Below are 23282 nucleotides of genomic sequence, written 5' to 3'. Positions count from 1 at the left end.
TTTTTTTGTAGAGATGGGGTTTCACCATGTTGCCCAGGCTGGTCTCGAACTGCTGGGCTCAAGCAATCCACCTGTCTCTGCCTCCCAAAGTACCAGGATTACAGGCGCAATCCACCATGCCCAGCCCCAAATGCTTTTTAGTCATTGTCTTAGGTTCAATGAGATTGTAGATAAATTATTTACTTCTCTTTCGTATTTTCCAAAGTTTCTATGAGCATTTGTTGCTTTTAAATTGTTTAAATTGAAGTATAACATGCACATGGAAAAGTACACACCAAAAAATGTACAGCTTGGCCCAGCGCGGTGGCTCATGCCTGTAATCCCAGCACTTTGGGAGGCCAAGGCAGGCAGATCCCCTGAGGTCAAGAGATCAAGATCATCCTGGTCAACATGGTGAAACCCCGTCTCTACTAAAAATACAAAAAATTAGCTGGGTGTGGTGGCGCACACCTATAGTCCCAGCTACTCGGGAGGCTGAGGCAGGAGAATCGCTTGAACCTGGGAGGAGGAGGTTGCAATGAGCCAAGATCGTGCCACTGCACTCCAGCCTGGCAACAGAGCAAGACTCTGTCTCAAAAAAAAAAAAAAAAAAATGTACAGCTCAGTCATCACAAAGCTAAGGCTGTGCCACCACCATCCTGATCCACAACTAGAACATTGCCAATACCCAGCAGCTCTCTTCCTGCCCCCAAACCTTCATCCCCATCCCATTCTAACTCTATAGCTCAGTATTGCCTATAGTTGAACTTTATGTTTGAAACCACACAGTATGTGTTGTTTGTGCCTGGTAACTTTTACTCAGCATTGTGTTTGTGAGGTTCAGCTATGGGTCATTCATTTTTATTGCTGTATAACAGGGGTCCCCAACCTCCAGGCCACTGACCGATACCTGTTAGGAACCTGGCTGCACAGCAGGAGGTGAGCGAGCATTACACCTGAGCTCCGCCTCCTGTCAGATCAGCAGCGGCATGAGATTCTCATAGGAGCACAAATCCTATTGTGAACTGCACATATGAGGGGTCTAGGTTGCGTGCTCCTTAGGAGACTCTAACTAATGCCTGATGATCTGAGGTAGAACAGTTTCATCCCAAAATTATCCCCCCACCGCCACCACCACCCCATTCCCAGGTCCATGGAAAAAATTGTCTTCCACAAAACTGGTCCCTGGTGCCAAAAAGGTTGGGGACCACTGCTGTCTAGTATTTCATGATTTATATATCACAGTTCTTGTGTCCATTTCACCTTGATAGATATGTAAGTTGTTTGCAGTTTGAGGATGTTACAAGTAATGCATCTATGAAATTTTTATACATGTCTCTGGGTACACATGTCACGCATTTCTGTTGGGTATAAAGCTAGGAGGGAATTGCTGGGTCATAGACTGTGCATGTATTCCATTTCAGTAGATAATAGCAACTGTTCTCCAGTGTAACTGGGCCAGTGTATACACCCATGAGAGCAGGAGAACTCCCAATGCCCCACACTCTCACCAACACTTAGTGTTGTCCAACTTTCCAACTTTGGCAAATCTGGCAGTGTGGAGTGATAGCTCATTATCTTGTCATGGGTTTCAGGTGTTCCTTTTTTCCTAATAGAGTGCCTCAATACCATGAGTGCTTTGTCTGGTGTCTGCACCATAGCAACCACTCAAAATGTTTGAAGAAGTAATAAAAGGATGAATGAATGCTCTATTTCAAGAGTGTTTCTGGATTCCTGAGTGTGTATCTGTAACAGAACCCCTATCTTTGATATGTCTGTGAAATTCAGTTAAAGTATACTTCAGGGATAACCAAGGCTTTGAGATATAGGGCAATTTCAAAATTGCCTTATATATAAGATATAGAGATATTTCAAAAAAAATAAAACTTGGGGAGGGGGTGATCATTTTCTGCCCTTCCCTCCACCTCCCCACAACAAGTGGTGGCCATGCTGGCTCCTGAGGCATGTCCTTGTCTGTGTGTCTCTTCCAGGGATGAGGATCTGATTAACAAGTGTGGGGACGACGCGCGCATCTACATCGTGTTCCAGTACCACCTCATCATCTTTGTGCTCATCATCTGTATCCCCTCCCTGGGCATTATTTTGCCTATCAACTATACTGGATCTGTTCTGGGTAGGCAGAGCTCAGCGGGCCCTGGGGCAGCAGCTGGACCTGACAGGCAGCCAGGCAAGCTAGTCAGGGCTGGGGTTGAGGGTCTAGACATCTATTTTAATCCTGCCTCTGAGAGTTTGTTGCTGTGTGAACTTGAACAAGCCATGCTTTGCTTCTCTCATGTGGAGCCTGGAGACGATTCCTCCTTTGTCACAGGTTTGGCCCAGGGCCTGACACACAGCAGGCATATAGTATTAATTCAGTTTGGAACTGAGTGTTCATTCATGGCCCCACTCTGGCTGGGTGTTCCTGGAGACCCTTTTGTGACATGTGACCTACTGCAAAGATCCCTGAACCCACTCTGTTGGACATAACACCATAGGTGCAGAATTTGTCTCGTAGGACCTCTACTCCCACTCATTGGAACCGGGTAAGCCCTTTGGACAGACCGGCATTGTGGATGAGACCTTGGCTTCCAAAACAGAAAAATCATGGCTCCACAATATTTACCCACACCTGCTCCCCAGAAAATACCTTTGCCTAGCTAATATGTTATTTTACTTACTTACTTACTTATTTATTTATTTATTTAAGACAGAGTTTTGCTATTGTAGCCCAGGCTGGAGTGCAATGGCGCAATCTCAGCTCACTGCAACCTCTGCCTCCTGGGTTCAAGTGATTCTTCTGCCTCAGCCTCCCGAGTAGCTGGGATTACAGGCACCCGCCCCCACGCCTGGCTAATTTTTGTATTTTTAGTAGAGATGGGTTTTCACCATGTTGGCCAGGCTGGTCTCAAACTCCTGACCTCCAGTGATCCACCCACCTTGGCCTCCTAAAGTGCTGAGATTACAGGCATGAGCCACCGCACCTGGCCGCTAACATGTGATTTAACCTTGTATATGGCAAATCAGTCTCCTGAGCTTCACTTTCCTCAACTGTCTTAGGGATTGGGAGATCACATGCCACATACCTATACAGTGCTTGACATACATAGTAGGTGCTCAGTGAATAGCAGCTAGTATTTCATTTAGAATCATGAAGCTGAACGGAGCTGTATGAAGACTGTACACCTGGGTGGTGCAGAATAGCACCGTAAATGCCCCAGGGGCAACCAGCTTTTTCCTGATTCCTCAGGTTTCTACCTGTTTATCCTTGGCCAGAGGTAGACCTTAATTAATTCAGTTTAGCACACTGAGTGTCCATGCCACCAAATGCCACTACTAGAGTAATATCTGAGTCTTGTCTCATCCTAAGAGCTGGTATGTTGGCAGTGATAATATCATGCAGGATTTTTAGACACATTTTATAAGGGGGTGTCTGAACTGTCAAACTTATGCACATAGCCAGAAGGATTTCCTCTGAATGAGACAGTGTTGCCTTTTCTGGACGTTGCCAGTGGTAATAGTGTTGCTAATTTCATCATTCTGCTCGTGGCTGGATGGCTGGTGCCTTCAACAAGCATTCACTGGGTGTCCATTATGTGCCAATTGTGCCCTGGAGATATCACACAAAGAAGTGTTCTTGCTTTCCTCCCAAGAAGCTTTCCTCCCCAGTCAGCAGTGCCAGGGAAAAGAGGCCTCTGATGTTTTTGTTAAAAGTTGGGGAGAAGCTCTGGGGAACCGGAAGGAAGAGGAGGTCAAAGGCAAGCATCTCCAGACCCCACGTATTCATCCAGGAACCTTGAATTCTGGCGCCGCAAGCAACTGAGGAGCCAGGCTCAAGGTCAGCAACTTCTTTCTCTTTCAGACTGGAGCAGTCACTTTGCTCGGACCACCATTGTCAATGTCTCCACAGAGTAGGTACCTGATCTTAACCTCCCATTCCACTGGCTGGGGGTGTTGGTGTGGAGAGAAGTTCTAACATGTCAGTTTGTAACATGGGCACCATTTTGCTGATAAGAAAGGCCTGGTTTCCCTGGGAACCGGGTCCTGAGTGAGATGCCAGAAACTGCATCCTCTCGGTGGGGCAGGACTCTTGGTGTGAGATGAGGCCCTGGGTCCTCATCTGTCATGAGTGGAGCTGCCCAAACTGGCCAGTCATGAAAACATGGAGAAATGGTCCTATTTGCAGTGTACCCAGATCCCAAGAGGCAGAGACCCTGTGCTGAAAGAGACTGAAGATTGTTTTCCTGCCCCCAGTAGGTTCCAGTCAGCCATCATATACCTGAGTGAATCATGGGCCTGACAGTCCCCCTCAGAGTCCCACAGCAGACTCATACCCCACCTCTGCCATTAACTGGCCCCTAGATCTGAAGCAGTGCACCCCCAACACTGAGCTTCAGTCCTTATTCATGTCCATCATTGGGGAAGGGCTGGTGGACATGCTCTCTGAGCCCCTTCCCCTCACGGGCCAAGAACCTGTGGGTTTCAACATCAGCCGACCTGACTCCTGGCCATATCAATTTGCCCCGAGCCAAATGTGGCCCTGTTGGTCCATGCCATGGCCCAGGTGTCTAGGCCAGCTTGGCTGATTCCTGACAAAGCTGCAGAAGCAGTTCCAGCAAGTGTGAGTGGGGTTCACACACCCCTGCCCCACCTTGCCTACCCCAACCCCTATCCCTCTGCCCCTGCTCTCCTGCAATACACCTTGGAGCAGACTGGTTTAACCCAAACTCTGAAATCAGCGGAAAGGGGCTATGGCATCCTCTCACATCTGCTTTCACCATATCCTCCCCTGGGGATGCCAACCAGAACAGGGATATTGGCTCCTTCCCAAGGCCCATTGCTGGCCCGAGGTACCTACATCTTCCCAACAAAAAGTGAATTCTAGTAGAACAGCAAAAAGCCATCAATCTCCATGAATCTATCCTGGCAGAGAGCTGGAGCATTCTGTAGAGACCATGTAGCCTTGCCCCTCTGTGGAAACTGAGGGTGGAGCAGCATGGTGGATCCACCGTCATAGCAGATGGCAATGGCGTGTGAGGTGCCAGGCACCAGGGGTGTTTTGAAACAAGGTGACCTTTCTCCCTTCTAACCATGTAGAATAAGGTGGGCCCTATTTCTGAGTAGCATTCCTAGCCAGGTGCTTTGGGATGGCATCATGTGAGTTGAAAGCAGGAATGGCAAACATGGTCCAAGTGCCATGACTCTCCTACCCCAGGGGCAGTGCTGCAAACCGTCTGGCCCTCCTCCCCCAAGGCCTGCAGGTAACCCAGGTTCTTCCTCACTTGGTCTGCTGTGCAACCATGGGGGCCTGAGCCACAGCAGCTGGCAGGATGGTGTAGCAGTGATGAATCTAAGTACTTCAGCAGCTCTGGGCTCACCTCCCAGCGCACCATTGCTACAGTGACCTTGGGAGGATCACCAACCCTCTCTCACCCTCATTTCCCTATGAGTGAAGTAAAGATAACCACATGCGTGGCTATGTGTGTGGTTGAGTCTAGTGAGAAAATGCACATCATGCACTAAGTCTCACCTGGATCTGGCTCAGAGTAAACACTCAATAAATGTCCCCCCCATGAGCTGGAGCAAGACCCCTTCTCACCACTGATGCCCCTTCCAAGGCACCTGAGTGTCTGGACTCCAAGAAGGTGTTCCTGGAAAGACTGCATGTGGGCTGGGAGAGGGGGGTCCAGGGAGATTGTGATCGGTGGGAGGGGAGGGTCTGAGAAGACTGCAGTGGATGGGGGAGATATTTGGGGAGACTGTGGTAGGTGAGAGGGGAGGATCCAGGGAGACTGATGGGTGGTAGGGAGACCTGGGAGACTGTGATGGGTGAGGGGAGGTGTCCAGGGAGCCTGAGATGGGTGGGGTGTCCTAGGAGACTGTGACTGGTGGGACAGATCCAAGGAGACTGTGACCATGACCGTTGGGGGGTCCAGGGAGACTGCAATGGGTGGGGGGATCTGGGGAGACTGTGATGGGTGAGAGGGAACAGGGAGCCCTAGGAGACTGTGATGGGCGGGGGAGGTGTCCAAGAGGACTGCGGGGAGTGGGGGTCTGGGGAGATGGTGATGGGTGGGGGTATGGGGAGACTGTGATGGTAGGTGGAGTCTAGGGAGACTGTGATGGGTGTGCACCTGGGGAGACTGTGATGGGTGGGGGTGGGGGTGGGGGAAGACTGATGGGTTGGGGTCTGGGGAGACTCTGATGGTTGTGGGGGTCTGAGGAGACTGTGATGGGTTGGGGGGGGCCCAGGAGACTGACGGTAGGAGGAGGCCCAGGGGTCTGTGTGCAGTGGGCTCTGGGGAGCTCGCAGGCTGACCTCACTGCTGCTGCCTCCTTCCCTGTAGGAGCAAGCTCCTGTGGCTACATAGCCTGCTGTCCTTCTTCTACTTCATCACCAACTTCATGTTCATGGCTCATCACTGCCTGGGGTTTGCACCCAGGAATAGCCAAAAGGTAAGTAGCCTACAAAGCTGCTTCCCACTGGGAGCTGGGGCCCCTCCCCACTGGGCCGACCACTCCCAACCCTCAGAGAAGCCCTCAGAGGGTCCAGGGAGACTGTGATAGATGGGAGGGGTGGTTTCACCTGAGCAGGGGCCAAGCTTCCTCCCTTCAGCCCTAGTAACAATCACCTGGCCCCACCTCTCACCCTCCTCCACTCTCTCACCCCCTCACCCTCCTCCACCCTCTCACCCTCCTCCACCCTCTCACCCCCTCACCCTCCTCCACCCTCTCACCCCTAATGAAACTTTCAGACTAGTTGGTAAATAGCTGCTGCCCAGGTACCTCCTATCCCTGCCCCTCTGCTGCCCTGCCCCTCCCCAGGGACTCTTGGACTTCCCACCATCCGAAAACTAAAGGATTAACAAGGCCCAGTGGACCAGTGGAGGCCTCCATGCTAAGTGGTCAGGGCCTGCTGAACTGCTGCTACTTTGTGTACCTGGCCCTGCCCACTCCTGCTAGGCCCATGCCTTGCCCTTCTGCAATCTCTCTGAGGTCAGAGACCCCTGTGTATCCCCACCGTCTCAGTTTGGGTGACCCCATCCAAGCAGACCCTGAGACTTGGAATGAGTAGCACTTGTTTATGGGTGGTGATCCCAGGAAAGGCCAGTAAGGGAGTGAGGATGCAAAGGCAACCAAAAAAAGGGAGCATGGAGGGGCAACTTACCACTGTGGGCAACTGGAGCTTCATGACCTGGGAACTCTGGGAGCTGGTGTAGAACACATGCCCCAGAATTTTCCTGGAGGTGAGCAATCGTGGGTATTTTCCACCAGCTCCCTGTCCACCATTCATTGAGGATTGCACTTAGGGGCTTTAACTCCTCCACTACTTGCCCTGCACAAAAGCTGAACATGCCCCAAGGCTGGGAAAGAGCAGTCGCAGTATTTGAAGCAAGCCGCAGGTGTTGGTGTGCAGAGATGACTGACGGGGCCATGGGCAGGCACCAGCAGTGCCACCCATCTGGACCAGCACCCATGCTCTGGTGGGGATGGGCAAGAGTGAGGAGCATGCTTAGTTCCTGTCCTCAGCCTTTCAAAGGTTCAGTGTGTGGAATCAGCTCCTTCCAGGCCATCCATTCAAAAGGACTGATTCACTTGAACCCACCCCAGAGCGCAAATCCACATTCCCTGAAAAGTGAACCCAAATGCTTCAGCCTGCCAGGCATGGAGGCTTGGTCACCCTTGACCAGTCTAGTGTCTGCTACTTCAGCTTTCCTTATTGTCACCAGAAGCCTCTTTCAAGACCCCTGATTCTTGCAGCACAATTTACCAGACTGTCATCTTAAAGGTGGTGACCCAGGAAGATATTTCCCATTCACAGAATAAAATATGAAGTTGGGGGAAGCTTCCCTATCCTCTCCCGAGTCTTGTTTACTTCCCAACTCCCCTGCCCAGTCTCACGTGAGGGATTTCCCTAGCGATGTGAGGCTTTACGCTGGAATAGTGGAAGCTACAGGGAGAGCAGAAATCACTGTGGGGTCGCACAGGCAGCTCTTTCCAATCATGGAGCTCTGATCCTCCACCGCAGCCTGATGGCAGCTTTCCAGCCCTTCCTCCCTTCACCACAGTGGTCCGGGGCAGGGCACCCACAGCTGGGCACGGAGGAGAACAGAAGCACAGTTGACCAACCTCAGAGCTGCCTGGCTCAGCTGGGACACTGTGGGCTAAGGCAGCTGGCACTTCCTTGGCCCACAGTGTCCCAGCTTGGCTTTGACTTTCTTGGCTCCCTCAGCAAGGAGGCACTGGCATCAGCAGCCTGCTGTGACCAGAAGGCCTGCTCCCAGGAGACTCTGGGCCACCAAAAGACTCAGGTATCTGGAATTCCTATGCAAGCACAGTCTTCTTTCTCCATTTTTTTAATTCCCACCCAGGTCACAAGGACACTAATGATCACCTATGTGCCCAAGGACATTGAAGACCCAGAACTCATCATTAAGCATTTTCAGTAAGTGGGTTGGGGTGGGCCGAGGCGTGGATTGCTTCCTCCCTGCAACCCTGCCTGGGTCCTCAAGTGGGTAGTGAGTTGGTGCAGGATGGTGGGACTGGGACACCCCGGGGTGACTCTCCCTGGACTCAGCTCAGGATCCGCTTTTTAGAATGGGGAGGGCCGCTGGAGCTGGAGCAGGGTGTCTGAAGTCAGGGACTTCCCGCGTGGCATGGCTGTGATATGGGTGATGGGAATTTTCCTTTCTCCTGTTGCTCCAACTACTGAGCACAGGCAACCTTGGATCACAGCTATTTAGAGCAGATCATCTGGAGACATCCTTTGTGACCCCAAGTTCCTAGCCCCAAGGACACTGTTCACTGAGCTAATTATCTCTTTGTGAACGGCTCTCTCCTGGGTTCCCCAGTGGGTGGAGCTCCGCCCTTTTGCCCTGTTCTGAGTTGTGTAGGAAGGATTTGGCAGCTCTCAGATCGTGAAGGTTCAAACCCTGAGGTTCAGCTTTAGGAGCAGAGATGAAGTCTCCCATCCAGGAACACCAGGCAGCTGAGCCACCCAGCCCTGAGGGCCGACATGCTGGGCAGGGGGTAGGGGCAGCATGTCCCCAACCCCACAGGCCAACTCAGCACCCATGTTTGTGGCTGCAGCGAGGCCTATCCAGGCAGTGTCGTGACAAGAGTCCACTTCTGCTACGACGTCAGGAACCTGATTGACTTGGACGATCAGAGGTGAGGCTGCAGCGGGGCCTTTTGGGGCCCGGGGTGGGGGTAAAAGGGGAGGATGGGGCTCTGCTGGCCCCTGACCTGCAGGTCCTTCTCCCGTTGCCCACTGCTGGCAGGCGCCATGCCATGCGGGGCCGGCTCTTCTACACAGCCAAGGCCAAGAAGACTGGGAAGGTGATGATCAGGATCCACCCCTGTGCCCGCCTGTGCTTCTGCAAGTGCTGGACCTGCTTCAAGGAGGTAACTGGCTTGAGCATTGGGAGCACAGCAAGGGAGCGGTGGGGTCCTGGGGCTCTAGGCTCTGCACCTTTGCCCTCACTGTTGGGCCCCAGGCCTCACTCAGGTCTGCTCTAGTACTCCCCACCCAGCTCCTTCCTCCCCGTCCACCATGTCCTGCCTCCCTGTTGAGATGGGAGCCTTTCTGGAGGCCACCTTCAGAACAATCCAGGGAAGCTTGCTGTTGTCTCCTTTCTGCTCTTGGATGGGAGAATGAGAGAGAAGGACCAGAGAAAACACAGCAGGCTACACGAGGCTGCCAGGCCTCAGGCTTCCAAAGAGATAGGACAGAAACATTTGAAGACAACAGCCTGTCTTATCACCTGACCACTGTGGCTCAAAGAGGGCGTCAAGACTCAGACACCTGCTTCAGGACCACGCCGAACTTCTGCCAGCCCAGAGATTCACCCTCTCTTGTGGAAATGTGGCAAACACATTCTCTCACCTCTCTGGGGTCCACCCCAAGCCTGAAAGCCCCCGGGTACCCCTCGTTATGCCTCACTTTCCCCAGATCTAAGGGCAGGGGTGAATGGCAGTCATCGCCTCTTCTTGTTCTAGAGGTGGGACTTTGGAGGCCAGCCAGGGTCCTGGGCTCCTTGAGGTGCTTCAAGGCCACCACAATCCAGGGAGGCTTGAGTGGGGAGGAACCTCGTGACCAGGGAGGCCTTCCTGGGGCTCTGGCCCCAGCCCTGAAGGCTGCCTGCCACCCCAGGTGGATGCAGAGCAGTATTACAGCGAGCTAGAGGAGCAGCTAACGGACGAGTTCAACGCCGAGCTCAACCGCGTGCCGCTCAAGCGCCTGGACCTGATCTTTGTCACCTTCCAGGACTCCAGGATGGCCAAGCGGTGAGCACCGGGCAGGCGCCCCACCCAGCCCCAAGCATACCCCTGCTTCTCGGCACTCTCCTCCCTCTTTGCCTCCAGTTTCCCCTTCTGCCTCCCGTGGGCCCTCCATGCTCCTCACAGGCAGCTGCCATCTGGCTCTCCAGCGCATGAGTTGGCCATACCTGCTTCCCCCAGCTGCTGGAGCCCAGCCAGTCTCGAGGGGTGCCCAAGCCGGGGCTCCTCACTCCCTGTCCTTGCTTTAGCACAAAGGTGGTCAGAGAAGGCTTTGACCTCATGGTCCCTCTTCTGCCCTTGACAAGAATGACATCCCTTTTCCCTTTTTTTCTTTTTTCTTTTCTTTCTTTCTTTTTTTTTTTTTTTGAGACAGAGTCTCGCTCTGTCACCCAGGCTTGAGTGCAGTGGCACAATCTCAGCTCACTACAACCTCTGCCTCCCAGGTTCAAGCAATTCTCCTGCCTCAGCCTCCCAAGTAGCTGGGATTACAGGCGCCTGCCACCATGCCCAGCTAATGTTTGTATTTTTAGTAGAGACGGGGTTTCACCATGTTGGCCAGGCTGGTCTCGAACTCCTGACCTCAGGTGATCTGCCCACCTCGGTCTCCCAAAGTACTGGGATTACAGGTGTGAGCCACTGCGCCCAGCCAACACACACGTCACTCCCTCCTCACCATAAGAGAGCGTCAGGGTAGAGCAGCTCTGTTTGCCCTTCTCCTGCTGCAGGCCTCCCCTAATTCATTGCTCTACAGTCCCCTCTCTTTTCTGCCCCAGCCTCTGGCAGCCCATGCATTGACAAGGAGTGAATTCAGTCCACTCTAGAATGTTCCAGAAGGATCCTTAGGACTGTGCCAAAGTCCTAAAGGAGCTCCAGAATTTATCTCTTAAGAACTGTGGGGGGCAGGGGAGCTCTTCTTTCTGGGGGAGGCTGATCCTGTACAGCACATTGTTCCCACCTACCCCAACCCTACAAAGGAAGAGCAGAACTACCTAGATTTTGCTCACAAACAATGGTACACAATTTTGCAAGTTCCTTACACCCTCAACTTTTTATCTGGCAAATTTGGTTACTGATATCTGTCCTGTTCACCTCCCGGAGGGTTGACAAGTGATATGCCTTCTATTCAGTTTCTGTGTTGTTTAAAGCAATACACCTACCTAAGGTAATATTGTTCATTCTTTGAGACATCGTCATTTGGTAGAGAGGATCTGAGGCTTAATTACAGCAGAATATGAGATGAGCTAGCAAGCCAGAGGTGGGGCTCCAGCACCTGCTCCTCTTTGGTCACATCTCCAGGCACCACGATTTAGTCATCTGTGCAATGGAAATGATACTAGTCATCAACTGGCACAGTATCAAGCACACAGAAAGAACTCAATAATTAGTAGCTATTGATATCAAGATGAGGCTAAAAGTAGTACCTCCCTTATCAAAGCTCAAAGAAAGTGTGTCTATGTACTGTCACTGCTGTTAAGGGGAAAGGCAGAAACAGAACCAAGTGGCACCCCTGCCCTTCCTGGGCAGTCAAGGCACCCTCAAATGTCCTTTTCTCCAGATACTGGGCCTTAGGAACTATCCGCCTCTAAGGTCCTGAAGACATATCCAAGGCTTCAATAATCCCCAGGAAGGGGATGGGCCCCCATCTGTAGGACCACCATAGTGGCCCTGAGCCCCTGGCATGAGACCCTCCTAAGCCCATCCCCCCACCCCCAGACCCATGTTTCTTCCTCTTCTCTCCTCTCTGCAGCGTCCGTAAGGATTACAAATATGTCCAGTGTGGTGTGCAACCCCAGCAGTCCTCAGTGACCACCATCGTCAAATCCTATTACTGGAGGGTCACTATGGCCCCACACCCCAAAGACATTATTTGGTAAGCCTCCTCCATCCCTCCCCTCTCCTCTGAGCTCCTCTGAGACTGAAGAAGGCAGCAGGACAGGGCCTTCTCTCCCCATGTCATTGCCCAACAGAGACTCCAAGGGGACTAAGTTCCATGCTCTCCTAAGCACCACAACCTGTGTGTATGCCCAGATTCATTCCCACAAGTGTGGGAGGCATCCAACCCTTAGCAAAAAGGTTTTTCCTGCAGAGGGAACTCAGGTCCATTTTTTTTTTTGGCTATATGCTCCGGATCCTTTATAAACGATGTGACAGGGGACGGTCCAGGGGCCTGTTGCATGCAGGTCTGGGCCCAGGAGGCTGGATTAGACCAGGGCAGCCTGGGTCCACAGCTGGCCTGCAGCAAACAGCTCGTGGGCTCTAAGAACTGATGTCTCTAAATGTGCCTCCTTCTTCCATCCTTCCCCAGGAAACACCTGTCTGTCCGCCGCTTCTTTTGGTGGGCCCGCTTTATCGCAATCAATACCTTCCTCTTCTTCCTCTTCTTCTTCCTCACCACGCCTGCCATCATCATGAACACTATCGACATGTACAATGTCACCCGCCCCATCGAGAAGCTGCAGGTGCCTCCTCTGCTCAGGCCAGGCCTGGGGGCCCCAGGGAGATCAAGGAAGAATTCAGGCGAGGATGGGATGGGGGGGCCCCCTGGGATGGGGCTGTGGAGCCCATACAGTGCGAACATTGTGGAGGTGGCCGTGGTGCAAATGGCGGGGTAGGGCTTGCTTTGTTCTAAAGGGATGAAGGTGGGTGACTGCCAGTCTTAGGGACCAGGGCTAGAGTGGGAAGGGAGAGTGGGGAGTCCACGGGCAGGTCCTGGGGTGAGTTGGAGGGGGTGTCGTCCTGTCAACATGGGCTCAGAGGTCTTCATGAACGGGGTCATCCCAGGCCAGCTTGGGGTTCAGAGGGCGTGGCAAGTGTGAGTGGCTCTGGTCTCCGCAAGTTGTCCAGGGCAGCAGGCTCCTGGTTTGTGTAGTAGGGTTGAGGGTGAGGAAGAGTGAGGTAAGTCCCAGCGCAGCCCTCTCAGAGAAGTGGGAACTCCAGATCTGCCTCCACCTCCCTCATCTCCAGACACCTGCACTCCAGGCTAGGAGCCCTCAGCCCTGGAGGAACCATCTCTGAAGTTAGGGGATGCCTCCTGCTGATGGTGCAGGTCAGATGGATCCTAGCCCGTTTCCAAATTCGTTAGCCTCAAGACTGTTACTAGGAGCCTAGAAGGTCTCTTCTTCCACATTCTCCCCATCCTCATTTCCAACAACACATATGTGCACGCGCACATGCACACACTCACACAAAGTCAACACACGTGCATGCACACACGCACACATGCACACACTCAGAGTCAACAGATGTGTGCATGCACACATACAGTCAACACATGTGTGCCTGCACACACGCACACACGCACATAAGTCAAGCCACACCACTTCTGCTGCTGATTTTTGTTCCCCTTTGTCAACTTTGTAATAGGCCCCAGACCCCACGCATCCTGGGAGGGCCACAGCTCTCCCTGGGGACTCCTCCATCCTCCCCTCCTCCCCCGCTCACATGTCATCACAGCAAAGGCAATTTGCTGGGGTTGCACTCCCGGCTAGCTCTGGCCTTAGGAGGAAGTCACTCAGGAAAGCTCAGGCTGCCCCTCCAGTGACCTCAGCATAGAAGGCCCAGCCCCTTGGGGACTCCACTTGACCTTGGGTGTCAGCCTCTGCCTGGCCAGGAAAGCCAGTGAGAAGGGCCAGGCCCCTTGCAGCCTCCAGGAGAGCAAGCCAGCCCTGGGAGTGAGTGGGAGGAGAAGACGCAAGGGGAAGGGGATGCTCACATTGACGTCTCTCCTGCCGTCCTCCCCTCTCCCCCTGCAGAGTCCAATTGTGACCCAGTTCTTCCCCTCTGTGATGCTCTGGGGCTTCACAGTGATACTGCCTCTGATTGTCTACTTCTCCGCCTTCCTCGAGGCCCACTGGACCAGGTGACCTGGGGGCCTCCTCTCCTAGCCCTGTGGTTTCTCCAGCCTCTTCCCCTGCCCTGGCTTCCCCGCCAGCCTGGCACTTGGGCCTCCCCTCTAGCCTAAGAAGGAGAATTGATAAGGGATGGTTTTGATACCTGAAACCATCCCCAAAGACCAACAGGTGTTCTGTCATTGGAAGGAGGGTGTGGGTTGTCTCTGGGCCCCTGGGTTGCTGAGATAGAGCCACTGTCTAAGAGTGTGGGGCCAAAACCAAGCCCTCCTTGGGCTTCTCCCTCAGCCCCCAGCCATATCCTGAAGGCATGGAGCTGTAGGCATGAGCTAGGCAGTCCCAGGCATTCCATGCAGAAGGCACAGGAGGAAAGACTTATATGGGAATGTCAATAGAATGCTGTGGCCATACAGAGGGGCCCACAAACTCACTATGACTATCATCACATATGGCCCACACCATGCCAACCTTTTACCTAATCAGGAGCTTTCCCATTTGTTAGCCTTGATGGTTCTATGGTGGCTGCTCACTGGGTAGAAAGTATTTGCCATACCCTGGGCAGGTGGCAGTACTTTGGCTTGAAAGCTGCCTGCATCTCAAAAGTTATTTTCCACACCAAAAGTTCCTACTATTCCACCAGGCAGCAGCCAAAAGGTTTGTCCTAACAGAAATCCTTCCTGGCCTTTTCCTCTGGCCAAGAACAAGACTTATATTGATGACTGAAACTCTGCAGGGATTTTGAGTATTCTTGGTAATGTCTCTTTAACACAGAGACATCAACTATATGGCACATCTGTGCCTTCCCATCCCTTCCCGTGCCCAGCACAGACATCACTAGTGGATCATGCTGTTCTTTCCTGCTGCTCCCAGATGCAGCACAGCTCACAGTGGTGTATGGAGATGGCATCGGTATGCATGATTAAACCAATTTCCCAGCCCAGACCTCTATTCTGCATATGTCTGTATTAGCCAGTTTTCACACTGCTGATAAAGACATACCAGAGACTAGACAATTTATAAAAGAAAGAGGTTTCACTGGACTCTGTATTAGTCCATTTGCATTCTGCTGATAAAGACATACTCAAGACTGGGTAATTAATATAGGAAAAAGGGTTTATTGGACTTACAGTTCCATGTGGCTGGGGAAGACTCACAATCATGGTGGCAGGCAAGGAGGAGCAAGTCACATGTTACGTGGATGGCAGCAGGCAAAGAGAGCTTGTGCAGGGAAACTCCCCCTTATAATACCATCAGATCTCATGAGACTTATTCGCTATCATGAGAACGGCATGGGAAAGATCCACCCTCCATAATTCAATCATCTCCCACTGGGTCCCTCCCACAACACGTGGGAATTATGAGAGCTACAAGATGAGATTTGGGTGGGGACACAGAGCCAAACCATATCAGTGTCTCTCTTCCTCTCTATTACATAGTTAGGCCTTTGGTTCTTATTAGGCCACGTCCATTGATGAATATCTCTCTGTTTCCTTCTAGATCAAGTCAGAATCTGGTCATGGTGCACAAGTGCTACATTTTTCTGGTGTTCATGGTGGTCATTCTGCCCTCTATGGGACTGACCAGGTACCTCACTTCCAATTATCCCTCCCCTCTTAGCCAGGCTCTCTTAGAGTTACGACCTCCTCTTTCAGATACTGTAGACCTGCCTGTGGTTGCTGCAAACCCACTCCTCAAAGACAGCCCCGTGCCTGTCAGGGGTGTAGCATGAGCCGGGCTTCCTGCAAACACTAACGGGTCAGCCATGAGTTCGGCCTGCATAGAGCTTATCATCTGGATGGGGACACAAGGCATGCTTACCAGTTGCCTGACAGCCCCACATGGGAACAACACAGCCAAAAAGCAGTAGAAATTCAGAAGAGGGAGAGAGTACTGTGAGAGAAATGAGTGAATATTGTTAGAGAAAGGTTTGCTTACAGTTTTGCAAACTGGCCCAGGTTTGCTGGAGGAGGTGGCCTTGAGCTGAAAGGTCAAAGGGCTGGGGGCCAGGACAGCCCAGCACTAAGAAGGAAGAGGGGAAGTGTGGACTGGCCAGCTGGAATAAAGCAAGGGTCTTTCTTTGGAGATTGGGCAAGGGAGGATGGTTGAACCCTCAGCCTTAGCTCATAGGTTTGCTAACTAACAGACCTGCCTTGTTTTTGCTTCTAGTTTGGATGTCTTTCTCCGCTGGCTCTTTGACATCTACTATCTAGAGCAGGCATCCATCAGGTTCCAGTGAGTACTCCCACGTGTCCACCAGGGCTGCTGTGTGTGCACACTGGAGTGGGTATTGGGTATATGTGCTCTTCCCTGAGTCCAGCACCTGAATTTGCTCACAGAAGTGTAGACAAATGCTTGTGAACACCCTCACTGGGCAGACTCGTTACCTTTCCTGTGCTGGGATCCCTTTGGTAATCTAGTTAAGCCCAGGGACCCCTTCTCAGAATGATATCTTTGAAATAATTGTGTATTCACAGGAAGTTGCCCCAAAACTGTATGAGGGGTGGGTGTTCCATGAGCCCTTTATCCAGTTTCCCCCAATGGAAACATTGTGCATAACTGTAGTGCAATATCAAAACCAGGAAATTGACACTGGTCCAATCCACAGAGCTTATTCTGATTCTGCCAGTTTTACATGTACTCTGAATGATGTCTTTATGTGCACAAAATACATGGATTACAAAGAAAACCAATTATACTGAATTATAGTTATCAAGATATTTTAAAAATCAAATTTTTGACATAGTCTTTATAAACACATCAATAACAAGATATTGCCTTTTTTTTTTTTTTTTTTTGAGACCAAGTCTCATTCTGTCACCCAGGCTGGAGTGCAGTGGCACAATCTCGGCTCACTATAACCTCTGCCTCCCAGGTTCAAGTGATTCTCCCACCTCAGCCTGCCGAGTAGCTGGGATTACAGGCACATGCCACCATGCCCGGCTAATTTTTGTATTTTTAGTAGAGGTGGGGTTTCACCATGTTGGCCAGGCTGGTCTCGAACTCCTGGCCTCAAGTGATCTGCCCACCTCGGCCTCCTAAAATGCTGGGATTACAGGCTTGAGCCACCATGCCCAACCAATATGGCATTTTTTATATAAGCAAGCTAAAGTTACATTTTACTGTCTTAAAAACATCAGTATGAAAACTAATATTACTTATTGGAATAAGAACATTAAACTAGAGGAGATCGTTGACAAAGCAACATGCAGACCATGTGGGACATTCTGCCAATTTCAATGTTTTTAAAACAAAAAAGTGGTAACAAGTGTTGAGAATCCCAGTTTTCAAAGATATGTTGCAAATGACATGCAAACTTCCATAACTTGCTCTATAAGGCAAGGACCAGAATCCTTCAAGATATTTTTTAGTAGAGATGGGGTTTCACCATGTTAGCTGGGCTGGTCTCAAACTCCTGACCTCAGGTGATCTCTTCACCTCGGCCTCCCAAAGTGCTGGGATTACAGGTGTGAGCCACCATGCCCTGCCATATTGCCCACATTCTTAACGCAAGAAAATGCTAAATTTCAGTGAGAGATTAGTGAAAATAAAGATGTTATTTTTTCCCATCCTAGTTTACAGACCCCCCAGAAACCCACTCATGAATTCTCCAGAGTCTTTGGACCTGGCTCAGACACCCTTGCTTTGGATCAAGCCAATGCATGTATCCCCTAACACACCCATGCTTTATGTGGTCCCTGCCCCTCCCTGCTCAGGGGACTACTTGTTAACTTAATTGGGTTGGGGACATAAATATTATAGGAGAGAGACAGAGAAAAAGAAAGAGAGGAAATGTTATTCTCCTTGTCTGTATCTCTATCTCCACCCCTGCTCCCATTTCCTCTGTTGCTCTCCTCTCTCTCCTCACTTTTAACATCTCTCCCTCTCCCCATGGCTTCTTTTGCCACCTTCCCTCTCCCTCACTGCCCAGGTGTGTGTTCCTGCCAGACAACGGCGCCTTCTTTGTCAACTACGTGATCACGGCAGCTTTACTTGGCACAGGCATGGAGCTGCTGCGTCTGGGGTCACTTTTCTGCTACAGCACCCGTCTCTTCTTCTCTAGATCGGAGCCAGAGAGAGTCAACATCAGAAAGGTACAGGCTGGCCCTCTGCTGAGCACAGCCCTCAGTTTCCTTTGGGAGGGTGTCAGGGATAGAGCCTGCTAGAAGCACCAAGGGGGTTGAGGGAAGGGACGGTGTGGATGGGTGGTGGTGGGGCACCTTGGTCTACAGGGTTGGAAAGGAGGCTGCCTCCAGGCCTGAGCTGCCAGGAGGCTGATGAGGAGCCACAGAAGTAGTCAAGCCAAGGGGACTGGGCCACTTCAGGGTGACGCCTGCCTTCTGCCCCAGAACCAGGCCATAGACTTCCAGTTTGGGCGCGAGTACGCGTGGATGATGAACGTGTTCAGCGTGGTGATGGCGTACAGCATCACTTGCCCCATCATTGTGCCTTTTGGTGAGTCATCTCCAAGGCATGCCCAAGGGCTGCACACCCGCAGATGGGGAGGAAGAATTGAGCCTCACAACATCTGTCCACCACCTGGAGCATGAGGAGACATGTGGTAGGGAGGTGTCAGGGCCAAGGCCAAGCTGGGGGTACGAGGGAGCTGAGGTTGGATGGCTGCCGACGGGGGATGTTTGTTGAATGAACGCATGAGTGAATGACTCTTCACCAAGCTGAAAGAGTCAGTTCTGGGGGCTCAAGGGAAGCTGCTGGCCCCGGAGGTCAGCACCACGGAGCTTCCCCAACCCATCTTTGGCTCTTGTGACTCTGACAGCTCTGGATCTGGCTTCTCGGGCCTGTGGAGACACTGGAGCCACAAAGGTCCAGACTTGAAGGGGCCACTGAATCAGTTTCCACCTTTGTCCCCCAGGGCTGCTCTACCTGTGCATGAAGCATTTGACGGATCGCTATAACATGTACTACTCCTTCGCGCCCACCAAACTGAATGAGCAGATCCACATGGCTGCCGTCTCCCAGGCCATCTTTGCGCCACTCTTGGGTCTGTTCTGGATGCTGTTCTTCTCCATCCTGCGGTTGGGTAGGTACCGAGCCTGCCTGTGTGTAGCTAAAGAGTGAGGAAAAAGCTGGCCCCTACTGCGGGCTCTGGTTCCTGTTCCAGGTTTTTGGCAACCCATAAAGCCAGGCATCTACCACTGGGCGCCGGCGGCTCACGCTTATAACCCCACCTCTGCCTGCCCCACTGTTCTGTGAGTCCCCTTAACACTGACCCTGTTAGAGAAGAAAAGCCCAGGAAGGGCAAGATGCTGCTCACCAGACCTGGCCATACCCAGTGACTTCTCTGGGCCTAAAGGGCCTGCATTAGAGTCTCAGCAGAGCTTCAAGGCTAAGAGGAGGCCCTGGACCACCACGGTCCCCAGGTGTGGATTTGGGTTTCCAGCGCTCAGGGCAGGAAACCTCATATTCCTTCTTTCTAAGTCTAGATGGACAGGAAATAGAGTATCAGCTATTGGGAGGCTCAGTTCCCATGACATTTCCTCCGGGATCCCATAAGATGCCTGGTTTTTTGTTTTGTTTTTTAATTTTATTTTTTGAATCAGAATCTTGCTCTGTTGTCTAGGCTGAAGTGCAGTGGCGTGATCACGGCTCACTACAGCTTTGATCTCCTGGGCTCAAGCAATTCTGCCACTTCACCCTCCCCAGTAGCTGGGACTACAGGCGTGAGCCATCATGACTGGCTAATTGTTTTTAATTTTGTAGAGATGAGGTCTCACTATGTTGCCCAGTCTGGTCTTAAATTCCTGGGCTCAAGGGATCCCCCGGCCTAGGCCTCCCAAAGTCCTGGGATTATAAGCATGAGCCGCCGGTGCCCAGTGGTAGATGCCTGGCTTTATGGGTTACCAAAAACCTGGAACAGGAACCAGAGCCTGCAGTAGGGGCCAGCTTTTTCCTCACTCTTTAGCTACACACAGCTATTGCTCCTGCCCAGGGGAGCTCAGAGATACCCTCCCAGAAGCAGTCCCTGCAGGCCACAGATTAGAAATCCCTCAGCTTTCTCCTTGTTGGAGGCACCTTCACCCCCAGAAACCCCCAACCCCACTGCCCTTCCCTCAGACACCTGACCTTAACCTTCTCAGTGGTGGGAGAAGGGAGACGCGGTGTTTTCTTTTTTTTTTTTTTTTCCTTATTTTTTGTTTTTAGAGACGGAGTCTTGCTGTGTCGCCCAGGCTGGAGTGCAGTGGCCTGATCTCGACCCACTGCAACCTCCGCCTCCTGGGTTCAAGCTATTCTCCTGCCTCAGCCTCCTGAGTAGCTGGGACTACAGGCGCGTGCCACCACGCCCCGCTAATTTTTTGTATTTTAGTAGAGACAGGGTTTCACCGTGTTTCCCAGGCTGTTCTTGAACTCCTGAGCTCGGGCAATCCGGGGCAGTGTTTTCTTTTCTCTCCCTGCCATGATGGCGTCCATACGGTCTTCTCTCAGTCATTTATGTGGCTTACCCATTTGCCGTCACCCCCAATTGCTTATCCCACTAGCCTTTCCCTGCCACCCCAGAGACTTCATTTTTTTCCATAATGCTTTTTTCCTAAGAATAAAGGACTGCATGTTTATTATCAAAAATAGAAAAAATATAAAGACCAACATGTAAATGACCCATCATCTCACCCAGAACCTGATGTCTTTTGTTCCCAGCCTCCTTTCCAGGCATGTGCTTTGGGGCTTTGGGCAAGGGAATATTGAGAGGGAGCTGTTGGTCTATTGTTACTTTGCAAAACTGCGATAGTCCATATTGTAACAATCAGTCCTGTACCCTGAGGTTTTGTACTGAACACAATGTTCTGAGCAATTTCCTAGGTTGTTAAAAGACTGAATACATAGGTGCCTTTCAGCGGTTGTATGAAAGTCTACCAGTTTTAGTCAGTTCTCCACGATTGGATATTGAGGTTTGCCACTTTTTGCTACTATAAAAACACTGCAGTAAGCATCATTAAGCAGTGATTTTTGGCTGTAAAGCGTAATTAAAAAAATATTTACCTAGTTAGAAAACTGCTGCCGTAAAAAAGGGACAAAATATTCCCAAATGCAATGTAGGTGACTTTTACCTTCTAAATTCCCTCTCTGTGCCATCGGCACAGATAACTGAGCATGCTCACTTCAAAAGGGCTTGCAGGGAAAGGTGTAGGTCAGAGATGGCGTTGGGGGCACTGGCAGAAATAGTCACTCAAAGATACTTCCCAGATACTTCCCAGGGACCATGATGTTGGAGGTGACCAGCAGGTCAGGAAGGACACATGTAATGGGCACTGAAGTGGGTAGTGAAGTCAATTAAAACATTTTTTCGTGGACTCCACAGATGCCAAATTCTAAACTGCTCAAACAGAGCAAAGGGATGATGTTATTGTGTCAGACTCCTTGATGCCAGTTGTTATCAGAGGAGGACTGGCGAGGTCAAAGCCCTTGCAGTGAAGCTGTGACGGTCCCTGGGCATCTGCCAGTTGGGGTGGCATCTCAGCTGGCAGACTCCTGCCCATGGCCTTTTCTCCTCCTCGCCAGGTTCTCTCCACGCCATCACCATCTTTTCCCTGTCCACCCTCCTCATTGCCATGATGATTGCCTTTGTTGGCATTTTTCTGGGGAAGCTTCGGATGGTTGCCGACTACGAGGTGAGTTTCCAGCCTGCCCCTCCTCCTGGTTCTCTTGGTCCCTGGGGGGACACAGCTGTAGGATACTCTCCAGGCCTGGGCTCCCATAGCACCACAGGATGAAAGGGTCTCGCCTTTCTCTCTGACCGTAGAGCATGGAGCCCAGTGTGCATGCGTGCATGTGTGCATGCCTTGCACTAGCTTAGGCTCTGGTGCCCATTCAGAAGACAGATATCATCTCCTTTTCTGCACTCTGACACCTCCTCCAAACTGCAGGCTGCTGGCCCATCCTTCCTGCGATGTGAGTCCAGTGCAGCCACTGAACTGTGAGCCTCCAAGGACTGGAGGCCAAGAGAGAGGATGGAGCAAAGGAGGTTGGCGGGGGAGTTGATGATGATTCAAAAAGAGGGGGGATTGTCATTTTCTCTCCTTTAAGACCCCAGGCTATTGAACTTGAGGCGGCCATGTTTGGAGGTGGCCCCTGCCCCACATGACTCCTTTGGTTGTTGGCAGCGGGCCCAGCCTAATCATTAGGAGAGGCGAGCCAATCCATGCCCTTTTAGAGCCATGCCAACAACTGTGTGTTCTAGCTCAGCATTTCCCGGAATGGATGTCTATCCTGGGGCACTGGAATGATTTCCAGTGGATCACAACATAATTTTTCATTTTTCATGGTTACGTATTTAACATTAACTTTCTGCTTATGGCAATTGAAACACAGTTTTCTGTTTATAATAGTGAATTGTTTCCTTTTTAAATGAATGTATATAAAGAAAAGAAAGCTGATTTTAAGGACTGACACTCTACTGAGCCTGAGGAGGGACGTGGAGGAGGATCTCTTTGCTTCTGGTGTCTCCGTGTCCAGGGCTCTGGGCACAGGCGCCCCCCACTGCCCTCTCTGCCCAGCCTTCCTTCTCCACGCCTGGCTGGAGCACCACACTAGTGAAGGGTCTCGTGAATGACCCCGCTGACTCTGTCTAATACAGCAGAATTATGTGATTAGGTTGGCCAGGTGTCCACTCTAGAGAAGGAGAATGGCCAGGAACCTAGGCTGTGTTGGTGTAGGACACTTTCCAAATTAGAGGGGAAGCCACAGGAGGAAAGACGATAGTGCTGAAGTCAAGGCTTCTCCTGGAGTCCAAGCAGGCTCGTCTTTGAACTTCAATTCCAGCTCTGCTTACTTCCCCCAATGATGGCCCTTGGGAATAGAACATTCCAGAAGGGACTCCCTTGCATCCCAGCCCTCTCTCTGTCCCCCTGGGCCTCAGTCTTGCCAGGCTGAAGGTCTGGAAAGACAGAAGATGAGTTGAGTTCGAAGGTGGTGAGAAGCCCAGGTGTGGAGTTGAGGCTCCTCTGGATGAGGGGGGAGGGGCAGAGCAGGCCTCCTGTAACCCACCACCTCTCCCTGCTGCAGCCCGAGGAGGAGGAGATCCAGACGGTGTTTGACATGGAGCCAAGCAGCACCTCCTCCACACCCACCTCCCTCGTGAGTCCTGAGTCCCAGGGACAGGTTGGGAGGGCGGTGCTTGCAGGGGTGGTCTACACCAGTGGCATCACGGGGGATGCCAGCTTTGCT

General features: G+C 51.6%; 1 protein-coding gene across 10 annotated transcripts in view; it reads left to right on the top strand.

The window, feature by feature from the left end:
• Positions 1–23282, top strand: part of TMEM63C (transmembrane protein 63C) — a 35763-nt gene that overhangs the window by 6441 nt on the left and 6040 nt on the right. For 9 of the 10 annotated variants that reach the window (XR_009210424.1, XR_009210427.1, XR_009210428.1 and 6 more), the window contains exons 3-19: positions 1971–2113; positions 3839–3887; positions 6324–6432; positions 8349–8422; positions 9067–9147; positions 9258–9381; positions 10130–10263; positions 12005–12127; positions 12563–12716; positions 14010–14116; positions 15603–15689; positions 16272–16337; positions 18034–18196; positions 18452–18557; positions 18976–19143; positions 21618–21727; positions 23121–23192. Coding sequence is in view for 5 of the 10 variants with exons in the window: in XM_032134695.2 (XP_031990586.1) it covers positions 1971–2113; positions 3839–3887; positions 6324–6432; positions 8349–8422; positions 9067–9147; positions 9258–9381; positions 10130–10263; positions 12005–12127; positions 12563–12716; positions 14010–14116; positions 15603–15689; positions 16272–16337; positions 18034–18196; positions 18452–18557; positions 18976–19143; positions 21618–21727; positions 23121–23192 (1870 nt within the window). In the remaining 5 variants the exon portion in view is untranslated. The other variant, XM_032134698.2, reaches the window with a different exon arrangement.

The sequence above is a fragment of the Hylobates moloch genome, unplaced genomic scaffold (genome assembly GCF_009828535.3).
Source record: "Hylobates moloch isolate HMO894 unplaced genomic scaffold, HMol_V3 SCAFFOLD_16, whole genome shotgun sequence".
Classification (NCBI taxonomy): domain Eukaryota; kingdom Metazoa; phylum Chordata; class Mammalia; order Primates; family Hylobatidae; genus Hylobates; species Hylobates moloch.
This window is presented reverse-complemented; position numbering and strand designations above follow the sequence as displayed.